At 42.2% G+C, this 21,785-nt stretch overlaps 3 protein-coding genes across 4 annotated transcripts in view; 1 reads left to right on the top strand and 2 right to left on the bottom strand.

Moving 5' to 3' along the window:
• The window catches only part of wdr95 (WD40 repeat domain 95), a gene marked incomplete at both ends in the record, with an annotated part of 19,684 nt that extends 8,157 nt beyond the window's left edge, over positions 1–11,527 (bottom strand). The window contains 20 exons of the mRNA XM_079732948.1: positions 1,347–1,406; positions 2,432–2,477; positions 2,566–2,620; positions 2,814–2,893; positions 2,973–3,079; positions 3,766–3,868; positions 4,065–4,216; positions 4,302–4,407; positions 4,524–4,764; positions 5,544–5,613; positions 5,847–5,964; positions 6,579–6,625; positions 6,742–6,787; positions 6,889–6,981; positions 7,120–7,205; positions 7,440–7,673; positions 9,524–9,589; positions 10,045–10,098; positions 10,260–10,283; positions 11,297–11,527. Of these exons, the coding sequence (XP_079589074.1) occupies positions 1,347–1,406; positions 2,432–2,477; positions 2,566–2,620; positions 2,814–2,893; positions 2,973–3,079; positions 3,766–3,868; positions 4,065–4,216; positions 4,302–4,407; positions 4,524–4,764; positions 5,544–5,613; positions 5,847–5,964; positions 6,579–6,625; positions 6,742–6,787; positions 6,889–6,981; positions 7,120–7,205; positions 7,440–7,673; positions 9,524–9,589; positions 10,045–10,098; positions 10,260–10,283; positions 11,297–11,527 (2,019 nt within the window). The remainder of the gene's footprint in view (positions 1–1,346; positions 1,407–2,431; positions 2,478–2,565; positions 2,621–2,813; positions 2,894–2,972; positions 3,080–3,765; positions 3,869–4,064; positions 4,217–4,301; positions 4,408–4,523; positions 4,765–5,543; positions 5,614–5,846; positions 5,965–6,578; positions 6,626–6,741; positions 6,788–6,888; positions 6,982–7,119; positions 7,206–7,439; positions 7,674–9,523; positions 9,590–10,044; positions 10,099–10,259; positions 10,284–11,296) is intronic.
• Positions 11,528–13,291: 1,764 nt separating this feature from the next.
• tex26 (testis expressed 26) lies at positions 13,292–15,489 on the bottom strand (the record flags this gene model as incomplete). The annotated part of the gene is made up of 7 exons (XM_079732947.1): positions 13,292–13,428; positions 13,526–13,687; positions 13,947–14,138; positions 14,309–14,453; positions 15,047–15,209; positions 15,285–15,369; positions 15,477–15,489. 7 exons carry the CDS (start codon positions 15,487–15,489, stop codon positions 13,292–13,294), a joined length of 897 nt encoding a protein of 298 aa, XP_079589073.1.
• An 873-nt stretch (positions 15,490–16,362) lies between these two features.
• On the top strand, positions 16,363–18,970 carry LOC307072760 (high mobility group-T protein-like). Of its 2 annotated transcripts, XM_079732224.1 has the most exons (6): positions 16,378–16,462; positions 16,715–16,790; positions 17,592–17,747; positions 17,889–18,034; positions 18,149–18,323; positions 18,421–18,970. In XM_079732224.1, the coding sequence occupies exons 2-6, from the start codon at positions 16,788–16,790 to the stop codon at positions 18,547–18,549; spliced, it is 609 nt and encodes a 202-aa protein (XP_079588350.1). In that variant the 5' UTR covers positions 16,378–16,462; positions 16,715–16,787; the 3' UTR covers positions 18,550–18,970. The 2 variants fall into 2 exon arrangements, with proteins under 2 accessions (XP_079588351.1, XP_079588350.1); XM_079732225.1 differs by lacking the exon at positions 16,715–16,790 and having other exon boundaries at positions 16,363–16,462.
• The last annotated feature ends 2,815 nt before the right edge of the window (positions 18,971–21,785 follow it).

Raw genomic sequence — 21,785 nt, 5'->3', positions numbered from 1 at the left:
GGAATGGGGAACTACAGCAGTACATATGGAGCCAATCATAGATGTCCTGCTGCGGGCCATTGACCAAAGAGATTCCCGAGCAGGTCCAGTATAAACATATATAGCGCCACATTCTTTATTGCCCTGTGTAATACAATATTGTGAGTAGCTAGTTCAGGCGGGACATCTTAAGTCATGCGCCCCGAATCAGCTGACAGCTAACGCGGTCAAATTAAACGCAAGTAGACAGATAGGTGGTCAATTTCAGACCATCCATCTCTAACACACACTCTGTGAGGTTGTGGGTGCTGAGCTGAATCTCGCCACCCCAGGCTCCACCTGCTTTGGTTCTGCTCTGTATCGCATATAACCTACAAAATGGGTTGAGATATCTGATGTACCCCCTGGGGAATTGCATAGTGCACCTTGTGGTCAGATGTTGGTATGCTGTATCTGACATCTGTATGTCATGCTTTAAATCCTAGAGCAGGGAGCACAAGAAAAGAGGGGAACCATACTGTCAAACTAAATTATATTACCACTTTATGCAATAAATAAATAAATCTACGACTTGAGTGAATCCTGACAGAACCATGGTAATGGTCCACTCAAAGGCAGGAGTCTCACTCAAGCTAAACACAACGCACACACACGCACGCACACACACACACACACACACACACACACACACACACACACACACACACACACACACACACACACACACACACACACACACACACACAGACGCACACACACTCACACACACACTCACACAAAAGCAAAATAATGGGACCCTGCTCTGACAATGGATCATAGACGGACTGAAATGTACGGAAGACATTGTAAATGTAGCTGAACTTGACGTTGAGCCCTGCTGGCCAATGGTTGAGGCAGATCTGTCTCTCCCTGATCCGCAGTGAGCCGGCAGGTTTAACGGTAAACACAACACTGGCCTTGACACGGCAGAGTATTGTCAACCAATCAATGGAGGGCTTTGGCTGTGCTGTCCAAAGCCTGCTAAAGTCAAAGGCTTCTGTTACCTATTGACAGAACAGGAAAACAAGGATATATATAGATATAGAATTATATATCTATATATATATATGACGATTTGTATATGAGGAGCTAAAATAGGATGTCAAATCAAGGTCAATAATCTCGTCCTGTATTGTACTTTATTAAAGGTTTAATTTGTTTTGAATTGTAAAATGTGTTGTACTGTAGTCAAAGCTCACAAAATAAAAGGCTATCCGTCTGGAAACACGGAGAGCTGACGAGCCTACGTTAGCAGGGAGGGGTATGTCTCCTCATCTAAAGATGAATCCATTCCGACTGTTACGTAATGCTGTGTGGTTCTCATTTACCAAATCATCGGGCCAGGCCGGCTGCGGGCTCGTCAGCAGACGGGGATCCTCAGGAGAGTCCTTCAAATATAGAAAGATAACTTGATCATCCCTTCGTCTCCAGCGATTATCATCAACTCTGGACAATCATAACATCACAATAGTACATCGTACAACAACAACAACAACAGCAACATTATGACTTCTCTTCGACATTGGCCGTTCTTGTTACAGAAATACTATTTTGTACAAATACACAGGGGAGTGCATGATTTCCCCAAAGGTGCATGAAATGTGTTCTTCTGCACACACCAGACACACAGGTCACACCCTTCACAAAGATCTTTTGGAAGGTGGTGTGTGTGTGTGTGTGTGTGTGTGTGTGTGTGTGTGTGTGTGTGTGTGTGTGTGTGTGGTGTGTGTGCAATGCGTCCAATCACTGCCCATTTGCCGGTCCTAAGCCCCACTGAACACTGCGCCGCCTGAGAGAGAGACACCGGGGACAGAGGACGAGAGTGTGTGCGTTGGGGTGTCGAAGCCTCGATGGATTGCGGCAGATGAGCGCTCCTAATGCGGCATGTCATTCGATTAAGGTTAGAGGTGTGAGGTTTGTTTGTTTGTTTTTATTTAGATCCCCATTAGCTTTTGCAAAGCAGCAGCTATTCTTCCCGGGGTCTAGGTGATACATATCCGGAGCCCCCAGCTATGGGGGGGACACTGTAGCAATAGCTTCAGCTAGCTCCCATTCCACCTGTGTATTAACTTCAAAGAGAAATGATGTCGGTGTGCAGGGGGGCGGGGGGGGGAATGTGCCCATGAGCAAGGCGTTTGTCTATCTAACGCTCCCGGTGTGTCCGGCGTGCTGGTCGCCGCCTGGCATGGAGATATTTTTCGATTGGGTGAACATGTGTGATTGTGAGTGACTGAGCATGAGTGGGTGAGGTCATCAATATCAAAGCACCAATAGAGGTTAGTACTATACACAGTGCTATACATTGTATTTATATAAATTTTGGCAGCAGTAGCAATGACATTTAACCAGAAGGGTTTGAGATGTTTAATTACTAATGTGCTGTATAAGAGGTTTTCTTTTCTATTGTACTCACAGGGAAAATGTCAATCTTGCGGTTCCAGCCAGCAGATATAACATAGCTTCAACAGAAACCAAAAATCAAAATATAATTAATAAAGATGGAAAGTGGGTGTCAGTCTATCTGCTGCATACAACATCCTTACTTACACATTTCTGTGGATTGTCAGATAAGCACAGTCACATATTTCCTGGCATTCACCTTCTGAAAGAAACATTTGAATGAGATTAATTTGGCAGTAAGACAGAATCAAAAGTAAAAGCCATTCCTTCACGTAACCTGGCGACTTCTCCGCTGGTCGAAAGAATGTGTAAAAAAAAAGGCTTTTTTAAATTCTGATTAGAGGAATGTGTGCTTGTTTTGGGTATTTCAACAACTAACAATTTCAACAACTTACCCCTTCTGAGTATCTTCAGACATTGGCCATTGTTGAAGTTCCAAATCTTGAGACAGCCATCTCTACCACCAGTGATCAGTCTGAGATGGGAAGAGGAGAGAAGCTGAAAACAACTATCCTAGCAAAAGGGATACAAAGCACTCAGCATGGATACCATACCTCCTCCCTTGGGGGTCAAAGGTCATGCATGTAACAGCTGAGGTTCCGTGTGCTTCCCCGAATTCAAAGACCTGGCGTCCGGTATCGAAATTCCACACTTTAATCACCTGAGGTCAAAAACGCTTTTCAGTCATGACAGTGAAGGCAGCACGGATTGTAATAGCTGTTATGGAGTCTAAGTGTATCATGCATTTTTGGATATAATTGTAATATAACTCATGAATAAAGCATTGTACCCAGTTGCTTCTTAATGTATAAAAATGTCTTGATGTCTGTTGTTGATAATTGCTCCATCTACATGAAATTATGTAAGTGCAAACATCTCCAAGCCTTTACACTTTTAGGAGTGTAACCGTATCTATAATGCATTGACGCTCTGGCAATCACAGGCAGCAGTAGTTAATGTTAATCAGCTCATTAAAAGCCTCCTGAAGGAAATTTCTCCAGGTGTCTGAGATGCAGAGGACGTACACTGCATCACGGGGTTGTAAAAACAAATTAAATGTAACTGGACTGCATTTATATAGCGCCTTTCTCCCCATTGGCCACCTAAAGCGTGTTACAATATTGCCTCATATTCACCGTTCATGCACACATTCACACACCGACAGCGGAGTCAGCCATGCAAGACGACAGCCAGCTCGTCGGGAGCAGTTAGGTTAAGGTGCCTTGCTCAAGGAAACCGCGACACTCAGCCAGGGATCGAACCAGCAACCTTCAGGTTACCAGTCAACCCGGTCTACCTCCTGAGCTACTGCCCCTAAACAGAAATAAAAGTGTGCGAGGTACGCACCGAGCCCTCAGAACAGCTCACAACCTGGCGTAGCTCCTCACTGTAGCCGCAGCACATCACCGGCTCGCTGTGGGACGCGATCACATGACCCGGAGTCCTTCGCCTTCAGCAGAAGATAAAAGGGAAAACTCCATTCTTCTATTTTTAATTAAATCCAGGCTTATCAGCCAAGGTCGCAGTGAACCAACGAACCGCAGGCAGGAGTAAGCTCGAAGCACTTCGATATATGCTGGGAAAGCGGTCAAATTAAATCGGTTATCAACAATAAAAAATTGGACAACCACTAAGAACAGACAGACCTTGTCTTAAGGGAAAGCAGACACATGTGGTCGGCAGCGATGAAGAGGGTTTTCATGCAGGGTGAGTACAGACATGCAGACAGGTCACCCCGGATCAGGCTGGCTTTGGGCTGAGCGGTAAACACGCAAGACTGATCTTCAATATCCCAGATCTGGAACAAGTTTTTGCAGATGTTGAGTTGACAGCATTTCAAATGTGCATAGAAGGAATAACGGCCGGGTTTACACATGGCCTACCTTCACAGTGGTGTCCATCGAGACGGAGAAGATCTGACCGTCCTCTGAGGAAATGCACAGGTAGAAAATAGGGGCAGCGTGGCCTTTCAGAATGCCAGTGGGTTTCCTGTTGACCGCCGACATGACCAAGACCAAGAAGGGTGTTTATCTCATCTCATCTTAACATTTTCAGGGTTTGTTTATCCGGAATAATGTGTGTGACGGTGTGAATGCTTGGCTCACCCAGGGACACAAGGGTTCCACAAGCGCACGAGTCGGTCCATGCCACCGGTCACCAGCAAGTCGTGTTTCTTACAAAGGTCGTATGTCTTCACGCCTTTGTAGGCGCTGAAGACGATCTGGTCGCAGGCCGGCCGAGGTTGGGGCGTCCAGTTGAGCTGGACCTTCTTGGCCTTGCCTTCGCTGATGCCCTCTGTGATCTCCTTAATCTTCTGCTCCACGTTGGTGGAAGGCTGCACACAGCCTGGACGTGGGACCGGGGCAATGCAATGAGAAGATTAGAATCCACTTTATAGTCATGGCACACATACAACGAAATGAGAGCTCTGCATTGAAGCCATCAGTAGGAACAGGCGGCAGCCAGACTGCATGAGTTTTTGACAGCCAAGGCGTTTGAGCATGAAATAACGAAACACCAAAACCGAATGGAAAAGTATAAAACCAAACTATGGAACCCTACAAATGGCTTATTTCCATTGCGCCTTTTTCAAAAAACTTTCTGGAGATCAAGGCTGTTCTTTGAGGTCTGATCATTAGCAATCTCCCTCATAGCGAATTTTGGCTTAGTTCATATGCGCACGAAGAGAGATGTGAGAATTGAGTCATCTCCAGTCAGGACTGAGCTGCTGAACTGTCACCGCCACCAATGTCATCGCTACCCAAGGAGATCAGAGTGGCCGATAAATGATAAATATTTGCAACTGAAGATCTGCTCAATCCGAGACACTGTTGGTTCGCTACCATTTTAGGGACAGCAATCGAAATATCCTAGGCGGCATAGTCCTATCTACACTAAATACAATTGAGGTTGTTTGATTGATGTTATTTAGTCAACTGCATTGCATTTACATTGAGGGCATTCAGCAGACGATGACGTTGAATGTAGGAGTGACGTTTTCTACCTCATGTTATTGTTAGTAAATATTGTTATTGTAATATTACTATTTGTAATGTCAGACAGTTGCCTTGGCGAGGTGATGATCATCGCTTACAGTATGCAGTCAGAAACGGAAGCCTTTTTACCTATGGCGACAGAGGAGGCCTCGTCATTGGATGAAGACACAACTGCAGAGAAGTTTGGAAAATACTTCACCTGAGAGGAAAAGTAGGGTGGTAAACGTATGAGGACACCACTACGATAATTAATAATAATGCTAAAATACAGACACTGACAAGCATCGCTAATATATTATTAATTTTAATTGATCTGGATATGATGTAAAGAAAACATAATAATATTTATATTGAATGAATATAATGATGTATATGAATATTTTTTACATTTAGAACCATTTTCTATGCAAGGCCAGGGGAGCAAAATCTCACCTTTGTAACCCAGTCTTGGTGAACCTTCCATCGGATGAAAGTCACGTTTGAAGACATTGTTGCATGCTCCAGTGTGATGGTGGGCACATTCTCTGTTTTTGGTAGGTTCTTCCATAATCTACAACATCAAATATAGATTGTTAATAGGGGATAAGATATTAAGCAGACTCTAATTAGAGATATGGGTCTACAATGCGTCGGCATCTGTCTGTCTATCTGTTGGTCTGTCTATCTGCCTGTCTGTCTTCCTTTCCATTTCACCAAATAAACAACTTTTTAAATAGATTCCAAATGACCTGAAAGTCTCTGAATGCATTCGGGTTGTATGCATTACGTCATACTTTATGAGTCAAATGCAGTGGTCTTAAATGCCTGAAGACATTATTGTGGAAAGAAAGGGCCGAGTTGTTGTTCATAACGGAAAACTACTGGAACCTTTTTATGGAATGGCACATGGTGGTGAATGTATCGTACTTCTGTTGGTTTTCCACCACTTGTGTTTTATTAATGGTGTTTTGTGTTTTATTACTTGTGTGATATAATTTATATTTTACGGTTGCTGCTATTTTGCCTAGGTCTCCCTGTCAAATTAGATGAAATTGGTTATGAAAAGGTTGAATAAAAGAAATGTCATTGTTTTAAAATTGATATGAAATCACACACACACAAAGACACAATGTCATCAAGATCCATATTAAATGAAATATATATATATATGCATGTACATGTTACCTTAGTGTTTCCCCTACGGAAGACATTAATATGATATTCACGCATCCCTGCGCCACAAAAACAGGATTAATTCTACACGGTATTAATTAAGCAGAAGATGATAACATTTCTTTATCATCCCACTAATTGCACACATTGTAAACAAGGGGGTAAAACCACCTACTTGGCAGTCTCCGTACAGGATGGAGCATTCATCAGCTCCTGTGAGGCTATAAAAACACACAAATAAAAGATGGGCCTTATTTTATGGTTCAGACATTAAAGTATGCCATGATGAATATGGGTGCTGGTGCAGCGACGTGGTTCCCACCAGTAGTCTAACATTAGAGGCAGTGTCTCTAGGCCGCTAATCTGGCAGTAAGCCTCCAGAGTCGAGAGCTCATAAAGTCGGATCTCTCGGTCCCTGGATGACGGGGTGGTGGAGAAAGGTTACGGACCAGCGTGACATATGGGGGCGAACACATCGCCATGGATATAATCCAGTCACCGTGAACAGTGTCAATTTACGAGTTTTTATTTTTATTTAAATGAGCGTCATTACCCTGTTGCAACGATCAGCTTGTTGTACTGTGTCATAGGAATCAAATCAGTGGCGTATTTTGGCTTTCTGTTCGCCGCCCTTTGGTGCTACGAGAGAGAGGGAGACGGAGAGAGAGAGGAGGGGGAGAGGGAGCGAGAGAGAGAGCGGGAGAGGGAGAGGGAGGGAGAGAGCGAGAGAGAGCGAGAGAGAGAGAGCGGGAGAGAGAGAGAGAGAGAGAGAGAGAGAGAGCGGGAGAAAGAGAGAGAGTTCAATAATTGCATTTATTGAACTTGTGCCGCCGCTGCATGGCCGATGGAAGCATGAATCATAGCTATACATACAAACAAGCTTGTTTTGGACTTCTGGAGATGGAGTTCAGGGCTCCAGTACTGCACGGACCCGTCCTCGCGTAAGGACACCACAGTGCCGTCGGAAACGGTGCGGATCCTCAGGACGGGTTCCCCGTGGGTGAAGGGCTTGGCCTTGGCCGGCAGAGAGAATGCTGCCTGCTTCCTGCGTAGTGCGCACTCCTCTCGCTTGCTGTACTCCAGCTGCATGTAAGTGCAGAACTCATCCTGCGCCGTACCGAAAGGACGGGGTTAAGTGAACGCCATGTTTGAATGCTCAATCGCCGTCGGACGCCTGTAGGGAATCGTCTTCCCTAATTATTAAAACCCCATGTTCAAAATCGGACAAACCGGATCTATGAGATTAATAATTCATATTTATCTGAAGGATCGAATAATGGTGTCTTGGGGCTGCTTTAGATGGTTTGCCAGTGAGAGATAATAGTCTTTTAAGGTTAGCGCAGAGGGCTCAGGGTGCTTGTGTGCTTTCGCTTGCTCTACTTCATGTGGGCCAATTTAAGCAATTTGAGATTTGCGTCCCTCACTTTGTAGCTCCAAATCCATTTTAGAAGTAGGCTAGAGGCGAATCCTTCTTCGGAATTAGTATCAAATGGGCCTGGTCAAACATTTCAGCCCAAAGCTCTGCGCATAAAGGCTTAATAAAAAGAAAAAGAATACAAATATAAAGATAAAAAACAAAATAGAAATTCTTCTGATAATTCTCATTTCAGAGGGGAAGAGATCATGCAAAGATAACTACTCAATCTTAAAATATAATATGAGTAGGCCTATAAAGCATTTGCTGACTGTGAGCAGATGAGGATAGTAACCTATGTGCTTCAAGCCCTAAGGCAAAGTGTAAGAATTAATGTCTCCCAGGAGATTAGGCCATAAGAACAAGAGCAGGTTCAAATGAAAAGTAAAGTGAGTGCTTAACAACTCTGAAAATCAAATAGTTAATTACCATGTAGAGACAATGAGCAGGACTTTAGCTTACCCAATTTACGGACAAGTAGCCTACAATCTGTTGACTGACTAAAGTCTATTCAATTCTGACTAGAAAGTTGTATGTGGAGCAAGACCAGCAAATGTGGACTATCAAGCAAGTGTTCAGGCATGCATTTACAAATCCAAATCAACCTACAGATAAGACTCATCCTCTTGGCATTTGAATGGAAACAACAATTTAGATACTATATCTAAATCTGGATTATCCTTTTCCAAATGTAAACCAGCACATGGACTGTCTACTGCCACATCAAAACATTCTCAGTGGGGGTGCGTTCGGGGGGCCAATCAGTTTGATATTGAATGGATGCCAATGGCTTGATAAGTGGTAGGGGTACACTTGGCAAGCACAGCTATACTACATTCAGAGCCGAAGGTAATTTGAACAATGAAACGATGGCTAACGGCTCCTTTGATGGAACAGGCGTTTTAACCTCACTATTTCATACTTTGAAAGAGAAATCTGGTGTATAAGCTTTTTCTCTTTGAACAGATAGTCTGCTCATATGCTGTGCGGCCCAAATGTAACCTTTTTTTTCTCTTTCTTTTTTAACCATTATATTTCCCACGTTTCAGTAAACACTTTGTATTTGATTACTTAGTGCCTTTCATTTATGCCAAAAAACGACAGCGTGTTTAATGTCTCTCCCATTTATTGAGTGATTTGGGGTAGCTTCACACTCTACAATGAATAACTTTATTTGAAGCAATCAGATGCTTGCGTACAATATGTACTTTATAAATAAAGTTTGACCTGACTGAAGCCCAACCCCAACTCTCACTGTCAATATAGTTAACAAAAAGGAAGGATAAACACAGCCACATTTCATCCTGCCTCATCTCCACTTGGTGAGTTTGTGTGTGTGCTGTGAGTCTGTGTGTGTGTGTGTGTGTGTGTGTGTGTGTGTTTGTGTGTGTGTGTGTGTGTGTGTGTGTGTGTGTGTGTGTGTGAGTGCGTGTGTGTACATGTGCACGCACGAGCGTGTGTGTGTATAGCAAACAAGGAAAAGTGCTTAGTTAGCATTCAGTAAATTAACCACTTTTCTGTCTGAGATAATTTTGGAACTTACCCATGCAATTTTCCCCTGCCTCATGTAATCAATCTTCATGAACAAGTCTTGAATCTGTGAATTGCTCTGTTAAAAAATGTAAATAAAACAACAAACAATAATAAAAAATAAAGTGTTATGTCTAATAAACAAACAAATATATAATACATCATTTTAGAATCTTAGCAGTATTAGAACAATAGCTGTATATGAAAGTATACACATGACAGACTTTGTGATGAGCATGATGCTCTCTTACTGTATTGTGCAGACCCAAGCACTTCCGCAATATGAGTCCAAAACTCCTCTCATCTAGAGACCTTAAACCGTCCATTTCATATTCCTACGCATAGGTAAACACAGTCCACTAATCATCGCCAGGAAAAGCACTCAGAGGCCCCCTTATTCCACCTCAAGCCATAGCATACAATAAAAAAGGCAATCATGCTAAAATGGGAGGTATTAAATAAACAAATAGAAGAGGATACTGATTGATGTAAATAATCAGTGTGAGGCGGACAAGAAACTAGTTGAATGCATACCTCGAACGCCAGCTTCAGCTTCTGGAGGCTGTCAAGAGAGACCTTCTGGTCAATCTAATCAGAAAACACATAAATGAGTGTTAATATACGGGTTTGAGGATGCGAAGAACAAATAATCTGAATCTGTTCCACTAATTTTAAACTATTGGCACAAACACAGACAAACAAACACTCCCTCATTTATTTTAGTTTCAAACCCATGCCACATCACTTACCAGGCAGTTAATAAACTGTGAACTCTAGAAATACAACACAAGAAAAAAAAGAAAGAAAATAAAAATATAATAAAAGTGGTTAATGGAGTAAAAAATCCACCAGCTTGAAATCAACATCAATTCCCACACTGTCAACCAGTTTCAATGCCACCTTTCTCTTCGTAATTTTCTTCGAAGCAGACTGGTGGCGTTGATATTGCTCGTTAATAAATAATGATAATAAACGGCTTGATTTCTCAAGGATGCAACCACAGCCTCAGGTCATCACTGGAATAACGAGGAAGATGATTGGCTAATCACGGGTGATAAACCCCAGCACACAAAGAGGGAGACTAGATCCTGAAATCCCTTCATCCAATAGTCTCCAATCCCCTTTACTCGTTTCTCATTCCACAAAAGGGCATGTAGGCTCATTGTGCAAAACCAATTTCCCTTATCTTTGTAAGGAGTCAGTCATTGTATCTAATAAGGGGTGGGGTGGAATTCAACACATCTGCTGTTGGGCCATCATTTAGCTAATTGGAAATGAGGTTATTTTATACATTTCGTTTTTTGGCTGATTGGGATAATACATAGACTAGGCTTGTTTGGAGCTCAGTATTACCAAGGTCAGAATAAACCGTTCCCACTTAATACAATTAAAAACTCTTTATGACTTACCCGGCTCCCTCTGCTACAGCCAATCAGAGTAGTGATTAATAACTGATGTATTTTTATAAATGGGCCCCACTTGTTTTAATTTAATTTTTATCTTTTATATTTAAGTGTGAGTAATGTGTTGGACCTGTACTACAGCAGTTTAAAATGATGTATTTAACTATATATCTGGCACTCTTTAACAGTTATAGGCTATCCTGTGGCGTGATCGAGCCCAAGTGAATGGCATTTCCAACTGTGCTTAACCTAACCTGGCTCTCTGGCGCCACCAAGAGGGCACAAAGTGCAATGAGCTATGCAACAGGTCAGGAAAAGAGCCTCAGGTAAAGCAGCACAATGACATCAAACACATCAAACTCGACTTCTTCCAGACACAGTACCTCCAGGTCGTGGGATGTGTGGTTCGGATTAGCATCGTGACCCAGCGCTGTCCTCCCGTGGGCCTGTTCTCCCAGGTGAAGGGAGTGCCTGCGCGGGTTCTGTTTCAGAAGCTCTCGTTGCATCCATTCTGGGGGCTGTTCTGGGCCACTGGACATTCCCAGGGACCCTGGGCCAAAAGGGCTTCTCTCCTCTGGACGCACAAGCTCAGAGAGGAAGCTACAGGATATCATGTTTATTGTATTCTTCGCTCAATCTTAATTGGTTTGATTTAATATTGACATGAACAAAAATAAAATATGATTATGATGTAATTATGATTCATAGGAATATAGTTAACCTGTATTTATATTTCAGATAAATTATTTTAAGCCCTAAACCAGGTGTTATGGTGTGTTAGGGTTTGTTAATGATTATTGCTTGTGGTTGTTGTTGTTGTTATTAGCATGTAGTCAGCAGTGTTTTGTGATTAACATCTAGTCCAACGTCTCAAGAATGGCTTCCTCCACGTTGCCTGGACAACAGTAAACATGTTGTAAAGTTTGAACATTCATAGCTGGAATGATCTTCTTTGAAACACGAGGATGGCAAACCCCATTTCTACCACATCCTCTACACATATCCAAGACATATCCAGGATAGAAAAAGAGTATGAGTATAATGATATCAGATAACAGAGGATTTGATTGAAGGCTGCCTTGATCTCTTAATAAAGAGAAGTTTAGAGATAAACAATAGAAAAACAAAAGGGAAGCGGAGTACCTGGGAACAGTTTCTATCCGTCCTGATGCTGAGGAAGGACGGTCTCTTTTCCCTCCAGGCATTCTCGCTAGCCGTTCTTTGAGCCGCAACTGTAGTGAGATGTTAAGTATAATGCAGTCTCTCCCTCACTCTGTAGCGCCAAACAGACAATTGAAAAGCCATAGGGCTCATTCACTCTGGTTACCAGATACGTGTGCTAAGGTTACACCAGGGAAAACACGCTTCTCCCTCTAGTAACCTGGAGACCTGTTTGAACAAGTCCACCTTCACAGAAACACAACCTTCAGCAATGTCCCTGAAGTCACCCTTGACATAGCATAAAAAGTGCGGACTGATTTAGGCGCACATATTCATATATTCCAGTTTAATTGGCCTGTATAAATAATCATGATTCATTATGCACATTTAAATGTATAATAAGTCATTTAGCTGACTTGCAATTTATACTTGAGTACGAACATTTAGGAAAAGTGTTGCACAAACAGGCATTATGCTTTGTTTTTCAATGGAGGACAATGTTTTATGTTATAGTTATTGATGGATTTGCATGTTGCATGCTTATAATAGTTTGCATGTTGCAGGCTTATAACAATCTCATATATATCTGACCTCAGTTTACTTTTTCTATTTTTGATTGAATAAAAATAGAATTCAAGGACTGTGTCCAAACACTGTGTTTTTAACAATGCTGTGCTGTTACAGTGTTAGTGTATTGGTAAAGTTTAAAGTGTATACTGTTGCAAAACAGAACTGAAACAGAATGTAGGTCAGGAGCTTACAAATGGTAGAACATAGTAGCCCTCCACACACATCGACATTATCAACACGTTTAGATAGTTGATATTCCCTCCTTACTAGACAATGGTGACAAAATATGTGATCATATGTGACTCCAACCAAGACAGTTGGCTTACTTGCTGGCTCCCAGATCTTGAAAACATGGTTGGTTAACTCTAAACTGGACGGCTCTTTTGAACAGCCAGTTATTGGAACCTTCCCGAGGGATTAATAAAGTTCTTATCTATCCATCTACCCATCTAAAGGCTGGACGTTTTGGGTGAGCTCTCGTGTTTAATTTGACGTCGTCACTCAGGGGACATATAGTATGTATATGCAGCTTTTGGAAGAGTTTTAATTAACACAGAAAAACTAAAGTGACACCATAACAAAGACCTCTTCATTAGGTTTATGGTCACGAAAGCGTCTCCCTCCCGGTGCGGTGTGGAACAGCTCAGTCAGTGAGGGCCTGGCCAGCTCGATATCCACTCCATCGGTCTGGAAGCAGGCATTGTGACCGCGGGGAGTTTCCTCTCTTTTCTCTCATCCTGACCGCCAGCTGCTTCCCTCATTAAGCTCTTCATGAGCGCTGTGTCTGCAAAAATCCAAACAGAACATTAGCTCAATGTGGAAATGAAGACCCCAGCCCCCCCCGCACGCAGAGGGTTCACCATGGTGTGAATCAAGCAGACCTTTTTCAGGTAGAACTTTGCATAACTGCTGCAGCTCCTGTGGCTGTAAGGCCTTGAGCACGTATGGGACCACAGAGGCCTTCCTTCCGAAGAACGTATCATAGGTGGTCAGCTCCGAAACATTGTGTCGATCTCGTATGTGCCGTTGGACAACGGTTGGTACTGCAAAGAGGAGACAGATATGTAGACGACCAATGATGTGTTTCAATGGTGACAGGCCGGTATCGTTTGGTAGTTTAAGAGTGTGTTGGACTCCCAGTACAAAGGTTCTGGTTCCGAACCCCAATGGCTGCACTCTACCTTGTAGTCATCCCGGCGAAAGGTGTCAAAAGGTACTGTCAGTTTTTATGTGAGAAAATGCTAAATGTCAGGAATGTCTTTACTTTTGTTTGTACCTCACGTAACTTCAAGTGCATTGTACCTATTCCTCTGCAGTGCACACGGTGGCGTGCGTTACCGCCATAGGCAGTAACGCACCGGTTGTCCTGCAGTTGCTCCTTCTTGGGCCGGCAGTAATTGTCCCTCATCTCAGTGCGAGTCCAGTGAGGATCCTGCTGCCTGCTGCGTAGAGGTACCAGCCCAGCTTCCCTATAGGAATTCATGTGATCGGCTCCTGTCCATTCGTACGAAAGAGGAAAAAATGTTATAACAGCAAAGCCTAAAATTGTCAAATAGCCACAGTACGTACAGCGTGGGTCTCTATGCCGGCACTTGTGTTTATGTCGAGGTCTGTGATTCTGGGTTTGATCAAAAGACACCAATATTCCAGTAACCCCTGTGTACCTTGAGGGAGGCCCAGGAAGTCAGTGCGGTAGGTGGAGCAGTACTGCGCTGTCAGGGCTTTCTGGATCACCTCTTCAGATGTGAATCTGCTCCCCCCTGCAGAGCTCTGCGAAGCGCCTTTTGGCAGCCTCCACGTAAGGAAACCCTGGAGGAAAGACGGAGTGAATAAACCTCCCCATGGAGCCACACACCGAGCGCTCCATTAAAACCTCCCCTTGGTCAACTTCACCCAAGGCTTGTTTTTTACCTACGGGGCCTATGTATTTGAATAGACGTGAACATCTATCCATGTCTATCCTCCTACAACAGATAACAAATCTTTTTCTGTGACAGGTTCTCGTTATTTATATTTTCAGTTATAGCTGATGAATCTCCTATAAATTATAGCATTACCATTACGAACATTTATTGACAAAGTAATATGCATCATGAAAAAGCATAGAGGTCAGGGTAAGTGGGCTAGGGTTAACCCTAACCCTATTAAATAATGTATAATTGAATACCTTAATTAACATGAACACCATTGACTTTGGTTATCAAAATCAAAATAACTTTATTAATCCTACTGGGGGCAATTCGTTAGAGCAGCTTGTAAACAGAACTTAGTAAACGCTTACGAGACAATAAATAAACAGTCAATCAACTGTTATTTTATTTTTAATACTGCAATAACTAATGTTAATTAATGTACCATATTTTGAGTGTTAACGATTACGACTATTATTTTACAGGATCCACCTGACTTGGGTGTGGATTGTTCCTCCTCTGTCCTGAGGCCGAGCCTGTTCGAATGCATTCAGGCTTAGAGACAGCTTTCCAGCAGAAGTCCTCACTGTAACCAGATGCACCCACAGGTCCAGATGGTGAATAGCAGTCTCTGAACGTTTTGGAGGTCGCTGGCCTAAATACATAAACAAAAAGACTAATACATGTGCACCAAATCAGTATCATGTGATGTTGGTATAAAGACACTTACAGTGTAAACTCAGTGTTTGAGCTTGGCCGGTAGAAAAACTCTCTTTTGTTTGAGGTTTCATATGGGTCCCACAGGGCTATCTTATCTGAAAATAACAAACATACGTTGTGTTATGTAGTCTAATAAAAGGCTTATGATTTGGGGGGAAAAGTCGGCTTAACTGTGTGAAATAATAATTTGGCCTATGCTTACCCTTGGCTGCCATGGTCTCTTTCAAATACCTTGGGAAAAAAATGACTTTCGTTTTGGTCAGGGTAAGACCACGTTCCGATTAAAATAGAAAGCCACCCATTCAGCAGCCCACGTTGATGGCACGGTTCTGTATATAAGACAATATCTATAAAAAAAAAAACAATACGATTGAAGACTACTATCTACATTTGTGAAGCTCAAATATATATATCTGAGCAGATCTGAGTTGTATGCTACCACAGGCAGAGTTTACCCCGGCGAACAAGGGCTGTTGTTATGGAGATACAACTCAACCTACTTGTTAACTCTCAGCGGGGGGGAACTCATGAAAGATTCAGTTGCTCTGATCATCCATGTAGCTCCACATTGTGACCGCAAAGTGGTCCTGAAAAGTGAAACGCCTTAATTAATCTTATTTAGGCATTGATCGATCAATGAAACCATCGATGAATTTAACCAACCCACACAACCACACAAACCAGCAACCAACACGACCGTGTTAAGACACCTAACTGTAACAGTTACAGTTCAGCTTTAAATGGTTCAAGTTTAAGTCATTGTTGGTGACCAACTATCTTTTCAGTCTCGATGCGTTTAATAAGTATGGATTACAGATGTCAAACCGCGTGTACTAAACATAGCCGTGTTAAGCGTGTCGTACAGAATGAATGGGCAAAATACAGCGATAACAGGATACACTGCTATGTCTGCGATGGAAACGCTATGTTTACAAATAAAGCCCAGCGTCTTCCATTCGAGTCTAGCGCCATTCATCCATTGTGTTTACAACCAATCGAGCCGCGTGGAGCGCTTGGAGTCCAACTGTCCAATAAGACGGCAGGGGGGGGATGGCGGCAGCCAATCCATGTCAGCCAGAGAACCAATACGCAGAATGAAGAGTAGTCCCTCCGCCAAAAGACCGCGCATTGACCGCCTATTGTTTGAGACATAGCTGTGTACGTCCTACTTCATATACAATTATTTGGGTAAGTCATGTTTTAATAACTTGATATATAGTCCTGTGCATGTTATTATAATACAAATCCTCAAAATGGAAATCTTGATGTATTTCAATAACTTTGTTCATTTTGTATTTTTTTGCTAAACATGAAACCTTCTGAGATGCTAAATAAATTGCTAATGTCGTATGAAGTGCTTGCTATTGTGAGCCAACGCTGCTTTAAAAATCGAATGGCGCGGAGTGTTAATGTTGTTCTGTTTTGAAATTTCCCATATAGAGACCTATGCTAAGGATAACCCCATCCACGACGGAGTAACTACGTTTCTATAGCGTAACGTCCGCTCAAAGCCATGGTTGTATTTGCTTCTAACCCGTTCCGTTAGCTTGCTAGTATATTAGCTGGGTAGATGGGCCCGCCGTCCATGTTAGACATGCTACCGCTAGCCCGCGTACAAAGAGCTAGAGAGAGCAGCACAGTGAATGGCGTACGTAGGGGCATCGGTTGTCAAAAAATATCGTCCGCTTGATTCTCGCGTTAAAGCTATTGTCAATTCCCATAAAGGCGATTTCGCTTTATAAGACTGTTTGCATGAAGGATTAGTGGCCATTCTTTCACATATTTATTTGATCCCTTAAGCAGAGAAGATGGTGTCATTGCTAATGGTTGCTAGTTGAGCGAAGCTAACGATGGTATCTTCAAGACAAAGCAATGGGGGAAGCCATCATTGCTAACTCAAGGAAGCTCAGAGGGCGGCAGATGGTTGCTAATGCTAACGTTAATTTTATGCATACACGATGCAGTCAGTCCCAATGCGATGCGTCTATTGCCGTCCTGCATACAATCAGTATTTATTATGTTTATATAGCCAGAGCTGGCCTTGAGCTGAATAATAAAATACAGTTTAAGGGCAGTGTATCGTTACTGATTATGTTTTGAGTTTATGGGCTGTTTTTCCAAGATTAGGCTTGGACTATCCAATAGCTCATCAGTCACCCCCTCCCCCTTCCACCCTATCTAAACAATGGATGGCACTGACAAAGCAGAGATGGGAAAATTGAGCATAGTGACATTATAATTCAAACTATTTCAGATTATTATTAGATTATAGTACGTTTGACAATAATAATAACAGAAACGTCTTGCTCCCATTCAGGGCCCCAAGATGGTGAAAGATCCGAAGAAGCCAAGGGGCAAAATGTCCTCATATGCTTACTTTGTTCAGACGTGCCGTGAGGAGCACAAGAAGAAGCACCCTGAAGCCAGTGTCAACTTTGCAGAGTTCTCCAAGAAATGTTCTGAACGTTGGAAGGTAATCCTAATTATTAAAACATGGTATTCTATTATTTGGTTTTTTTTTGACGCAAAATTACACACCTCCTTGCTGTCAGTGAGTGACGGCAGATTTCTTTTTAAGATATTCATTTATTTATTTATTTATTTTCCCCCAAAGACAATGTCCCCCAAGGAGAAAGGGAAGTTTGAGGATCGGGCCAAACTGGACAAGGTCCGCTATGAGAAGGAGATGAGGACCTACATTCCCCCCAAGGGCCAGAAGAAGAAGCGCTTCAAGGACCCCAATGCCCCCAAGAGACCCCCGTATGTATTGTGATGAATTGATGTTTGCTTTTGCTATTTAACTTTCTTCCATTCTAGAATACGGATTTGTGTCAAACCGTGCCAACTAACCATGTCATGCCGTCCGTCCCAAAGGTCCGCCTTCTTCCTCTTCTGTGCCGACTTCCGGCAAAAGGTGAAGACCGATACTCCCGGCCTCTCCATCGGAGACACTGCCAAGAAGCTCGGGGAGATGTGGAACAACTCCTCACCCGAGGACAAGCAGCCCTACGAGAAGAAGGCGTCAAAGCTGAAGGAGAAGTACGACAAGGTAAGCGGCTAAGAGAACCCAACCCAGTGGATGTGATTCATTCCAATGTGAGATGGCCGGGTGGAATTTTAAACATGTTTACATTATTCCTTTGTAGGACATGATTGCCTACCGTACCAAGGGGAAGGTCGAGGTCGCTGCCGCGGCTCCACCACCCGAGGATGATGACGATGACGATGATGATGAGGGTGATGATGACGACGACGATGATGATGACGATGAGTAGAATGCATTGGTAGTACGAGCTAGACTTTTGCTCATGCCATATTACCCCATCCCAATGTACTCCGTTCACATTCAGGAAGGAAAGTGACTGAACAAGAACATGTGTATATTTAATGTTTTTAAGATGTACAGTGTTATGCTCCTTTTTTTTTTTGTAAAGTTAACACTACATATCTTCGGTTTGATCATTTCCTAGTGGTAGTTCTTTATTCCAGCCATATCTAACAATTTAGAGAGGACGATGAAATTTAAATGGAAACTAAGTAGTCTGTAGACGTTAAACTTGCAACTCAAAAATGAAATTTTTGGGTTGGTAGTTTATTTTTTATTTGTGCTTTAAAGAATATTTTTTCATGTGTTGTCAAAATGTCTTTATTGTTCTTTGAATACCACTCTAATAAAGGTCTTTTTTTAAGAAATTACTTTTTTAATTTTGACTTTTCTGTTTTTGATCATATAACCACCCATTCTCGTATGTATTTTATTTAATTTGCAGTATTTTGATGGTGAGTGGTTCTCTTAAATATGATTTCAAACAAGATAATTTTACAACATAAGTCTTTATCATACAATTTAAAAGCCCAGTGTTATTAAATGTTTACAAAAAGCTTGTCTTGAATAATTGTCAGTTAATCTTCATCGGCCCATGGGCCACCCATGGTTAGAATATGCACAGGTAATTTCAATGAAAGCGTTCGCAAACTGATATTTACTGTATTAGTTGTCAATGCCTAGTCAACCGCAATGGTTGCCAAAGTTGTATGCCCCTGTGATATCCTACAGAGTACCCCCAGTATCTGGTAAGCTCACTTACATGATTTTGTTCTTAATTCTGTTGCTTAAACAGTGAACACACGTATGCATAGAAAAAGTAATCAAAATTGGTCAGTAACAACTGGACAATAGCCATAAATTACAATTATCTGCTTATTTGTCGGGCTACAGCTAGCATCAAAATTAGCCGTGCCTGTATTATATTTTAGATATATATATGGCCGGACGAGCAGCTGGTCCCATCAGAATGGTTTCATTAGTAGGAATTTTCTGTTGCAACGCTTTGTTTTTCTACATATTTGATTTTTAATCCATTAACTAATTGTTTTCAAAAGGAATAGATTTGATCTTACTCTACATAAGGAGATGAGAAATGTAGGAATTCGTCTCCATCAACGCGAAATACTGTCGCACCTAATATTTTCCAGGATTAAGCGTTCAAAAATATTAATAAATCGGTCGGTTCTCCACCAACCCAATGTTTCTGACTAAACGGAACAACTTTTAGCCGACTTTCCTCTGTTGTCATGGCAACGTTTATCAACGACCCAACGCAAAAGCTGCGGCGATTTTTCAGTGCGTGAGTTGCCCGTCATGGGTATGAGGAATGGCAGTTATGTTACACCGGGCTTCATACATTATTCTTTTGGTTGTGAGACTTCAGTCATCAGTCGCATTAAAATAATAATTGCGACTGTAAATCGCAATATAATTTCGAGTACCATAGAGATCAACCCTCGTATGCTACCCCACTTGACAACCGCTGGCCTAGGGGGCCTCATATACTCTGTAGAGCAATGATCAAGGCTTTAGTTGCACTATATCAATAAACATTGTTATACGGTGGACTGAGCAGGATGAGCTTGTCATGCAGTCAAGCTGCAGGCATTATTGCGCTTCCTTTTTCCGCCCCCTTTCTTGCGCTGTTGTACTAGTCTGGCTATTGCCAGACTAAACTCAATCGTAGATTGCACGTTGTCAAGGGAAGCTGCTGTCATTTTCTTCAGCACAAGAGGCGTGATCAACGGGCCTAGTTCAGCTGACTCTGTACGCGATTGGCTGCTTGCCGTCGCTTTCCTATCGTCATTGTATTAAACCAGCCAATAGCGCGCCAAGGGGAAAAGCCAGCTTGGTGATTGGCATCCGCATAACGTATCGGAAGCAGAAAGAAATGTATTGCTCTTCTCCAGACCCTTTAATTGGTCCATGGCTCCAGACCCTTGTGCAGGGCGAACTCAAATCGCCGGCAGAATGGGCGGGGCTACCCAGTCTACTGTTGTACCGCCATGGACCTTTAATAGGTCCATGCCATGGACCTCGGACCCGCCTGAATGGCCGTCGAGTTATCCGAATCCAGAAGGTGGCGCCATTTGTATATTAATGTTTCTCCTTGAAAGCTGCAGCACCTTAAAAGTAAACCAATGCACGCATATCCACCGCCCCAGTGTTAAGAAATGTTATTAAATACGAAAATTGGTTTACATTATTTATTAGAAGTAGGTGCAAAAAAATGTGCAAATTGTCGAGGGAAATACTTCTGTTCACTCACATATTCATGAAAATGTTCATTTAAAGGAGTTAATTGAGCCATGTATCCGATTTCACTAAAAGCTTTGCCCTTTACCTCTTCCAGATTCGGAAATCCACCCATTCACTCAAAAACAGACATATTGTCTAGACCTTTCCGCTCGCTACAATATCGTTTTAATCTGAATTCATTGATTTTAATCCAGAGTTTATAAAGCAGTGACAATTGAAAAAAAAAAACCTCTACTTTTCTTTCACGTTGAATGAATGCCCCACCTGACGCATCAGGCAAACACAGTCCAAATGCGTTTATCTTCAAATGCAGAATGTTAACGTAGGCTACATAAAACAAAATCCACCAAATGATTGCATCATTCGTTGAAGTTATAAATAGTATGAATGAATATAAATGTTGTGTGGTTTGGGCTTACTTCTAACTCGCTGAAATGTAGCAGCTTCGTTTTGGACCTTTTCAACGTAACTTTTGTTACACAGCGATCTCAGGGGGGTTGAGCCACAAAAGTGTGGCCAAACTCAGGACCATCACAGACTTCGGCGGATTACTATTACTAGAGTAGCATTTCAGCTTCTGCTCGAATAGTTTAAAGTGATGCCGGACTGGTTCGCTGCTAAGTGTTGTTTTGCTTTAACTTGGGTGCAACATTGAATTCTTTATTTTGCAATGGCGACCTAATGATACACTTGATTATGGACGTTCCTGGACCGAGGAGAATACATTTCAATGTGTTTTTGATGTTCATGGTAAGTGAACTTTTTAGTCATTTTTTAAACAACTAACTTTACTTTAAGTTACTAGTAGTAACACATTAAATAGTTGCATACTGAATCCAGAGCCCAAAGTATGAATAAAATACCACAACACGATTACATAGAGACATAATGCAATGAGTTAATTTACAATGGTTCAAAGTTTGA

The sequence above is a fragment of the Pollachius pollachius genome, assembly GCF_949987615.1.
Source record: "Pollachius pollachius genome assembly, chromosome: 3".
Classification (NCBI taxonomy): Eukaryota; Metazoa; Chordata; class Actinopteri; order Gadiformes; family Gadidae; genus Pollachius; species Pollachius pollachius.
Note: the sequence above shows the minus strand (reverse complement) of the source record. Positions and strands in the feature narration are given on the sequence as shown.

Coding starts and splice junctions, on each gene's coding strand:
- LOC307072760 (XM_079732224.1), top strand. Junction 17,748..17,888: donor AATGTTCTGAACGTTGGAAG/GTAATCCTAATT, acceptor TTTCCCCCAAAG/ACAATGTCCCCCAAGGAGAA. Junction 18,035..18,148: donor AATGCCCCCAAGAGACCCCC/GTATGTATTGTG, acceptor TCCGTCCCAAAG/GTCCGCCTTCTTCCTCTTCT.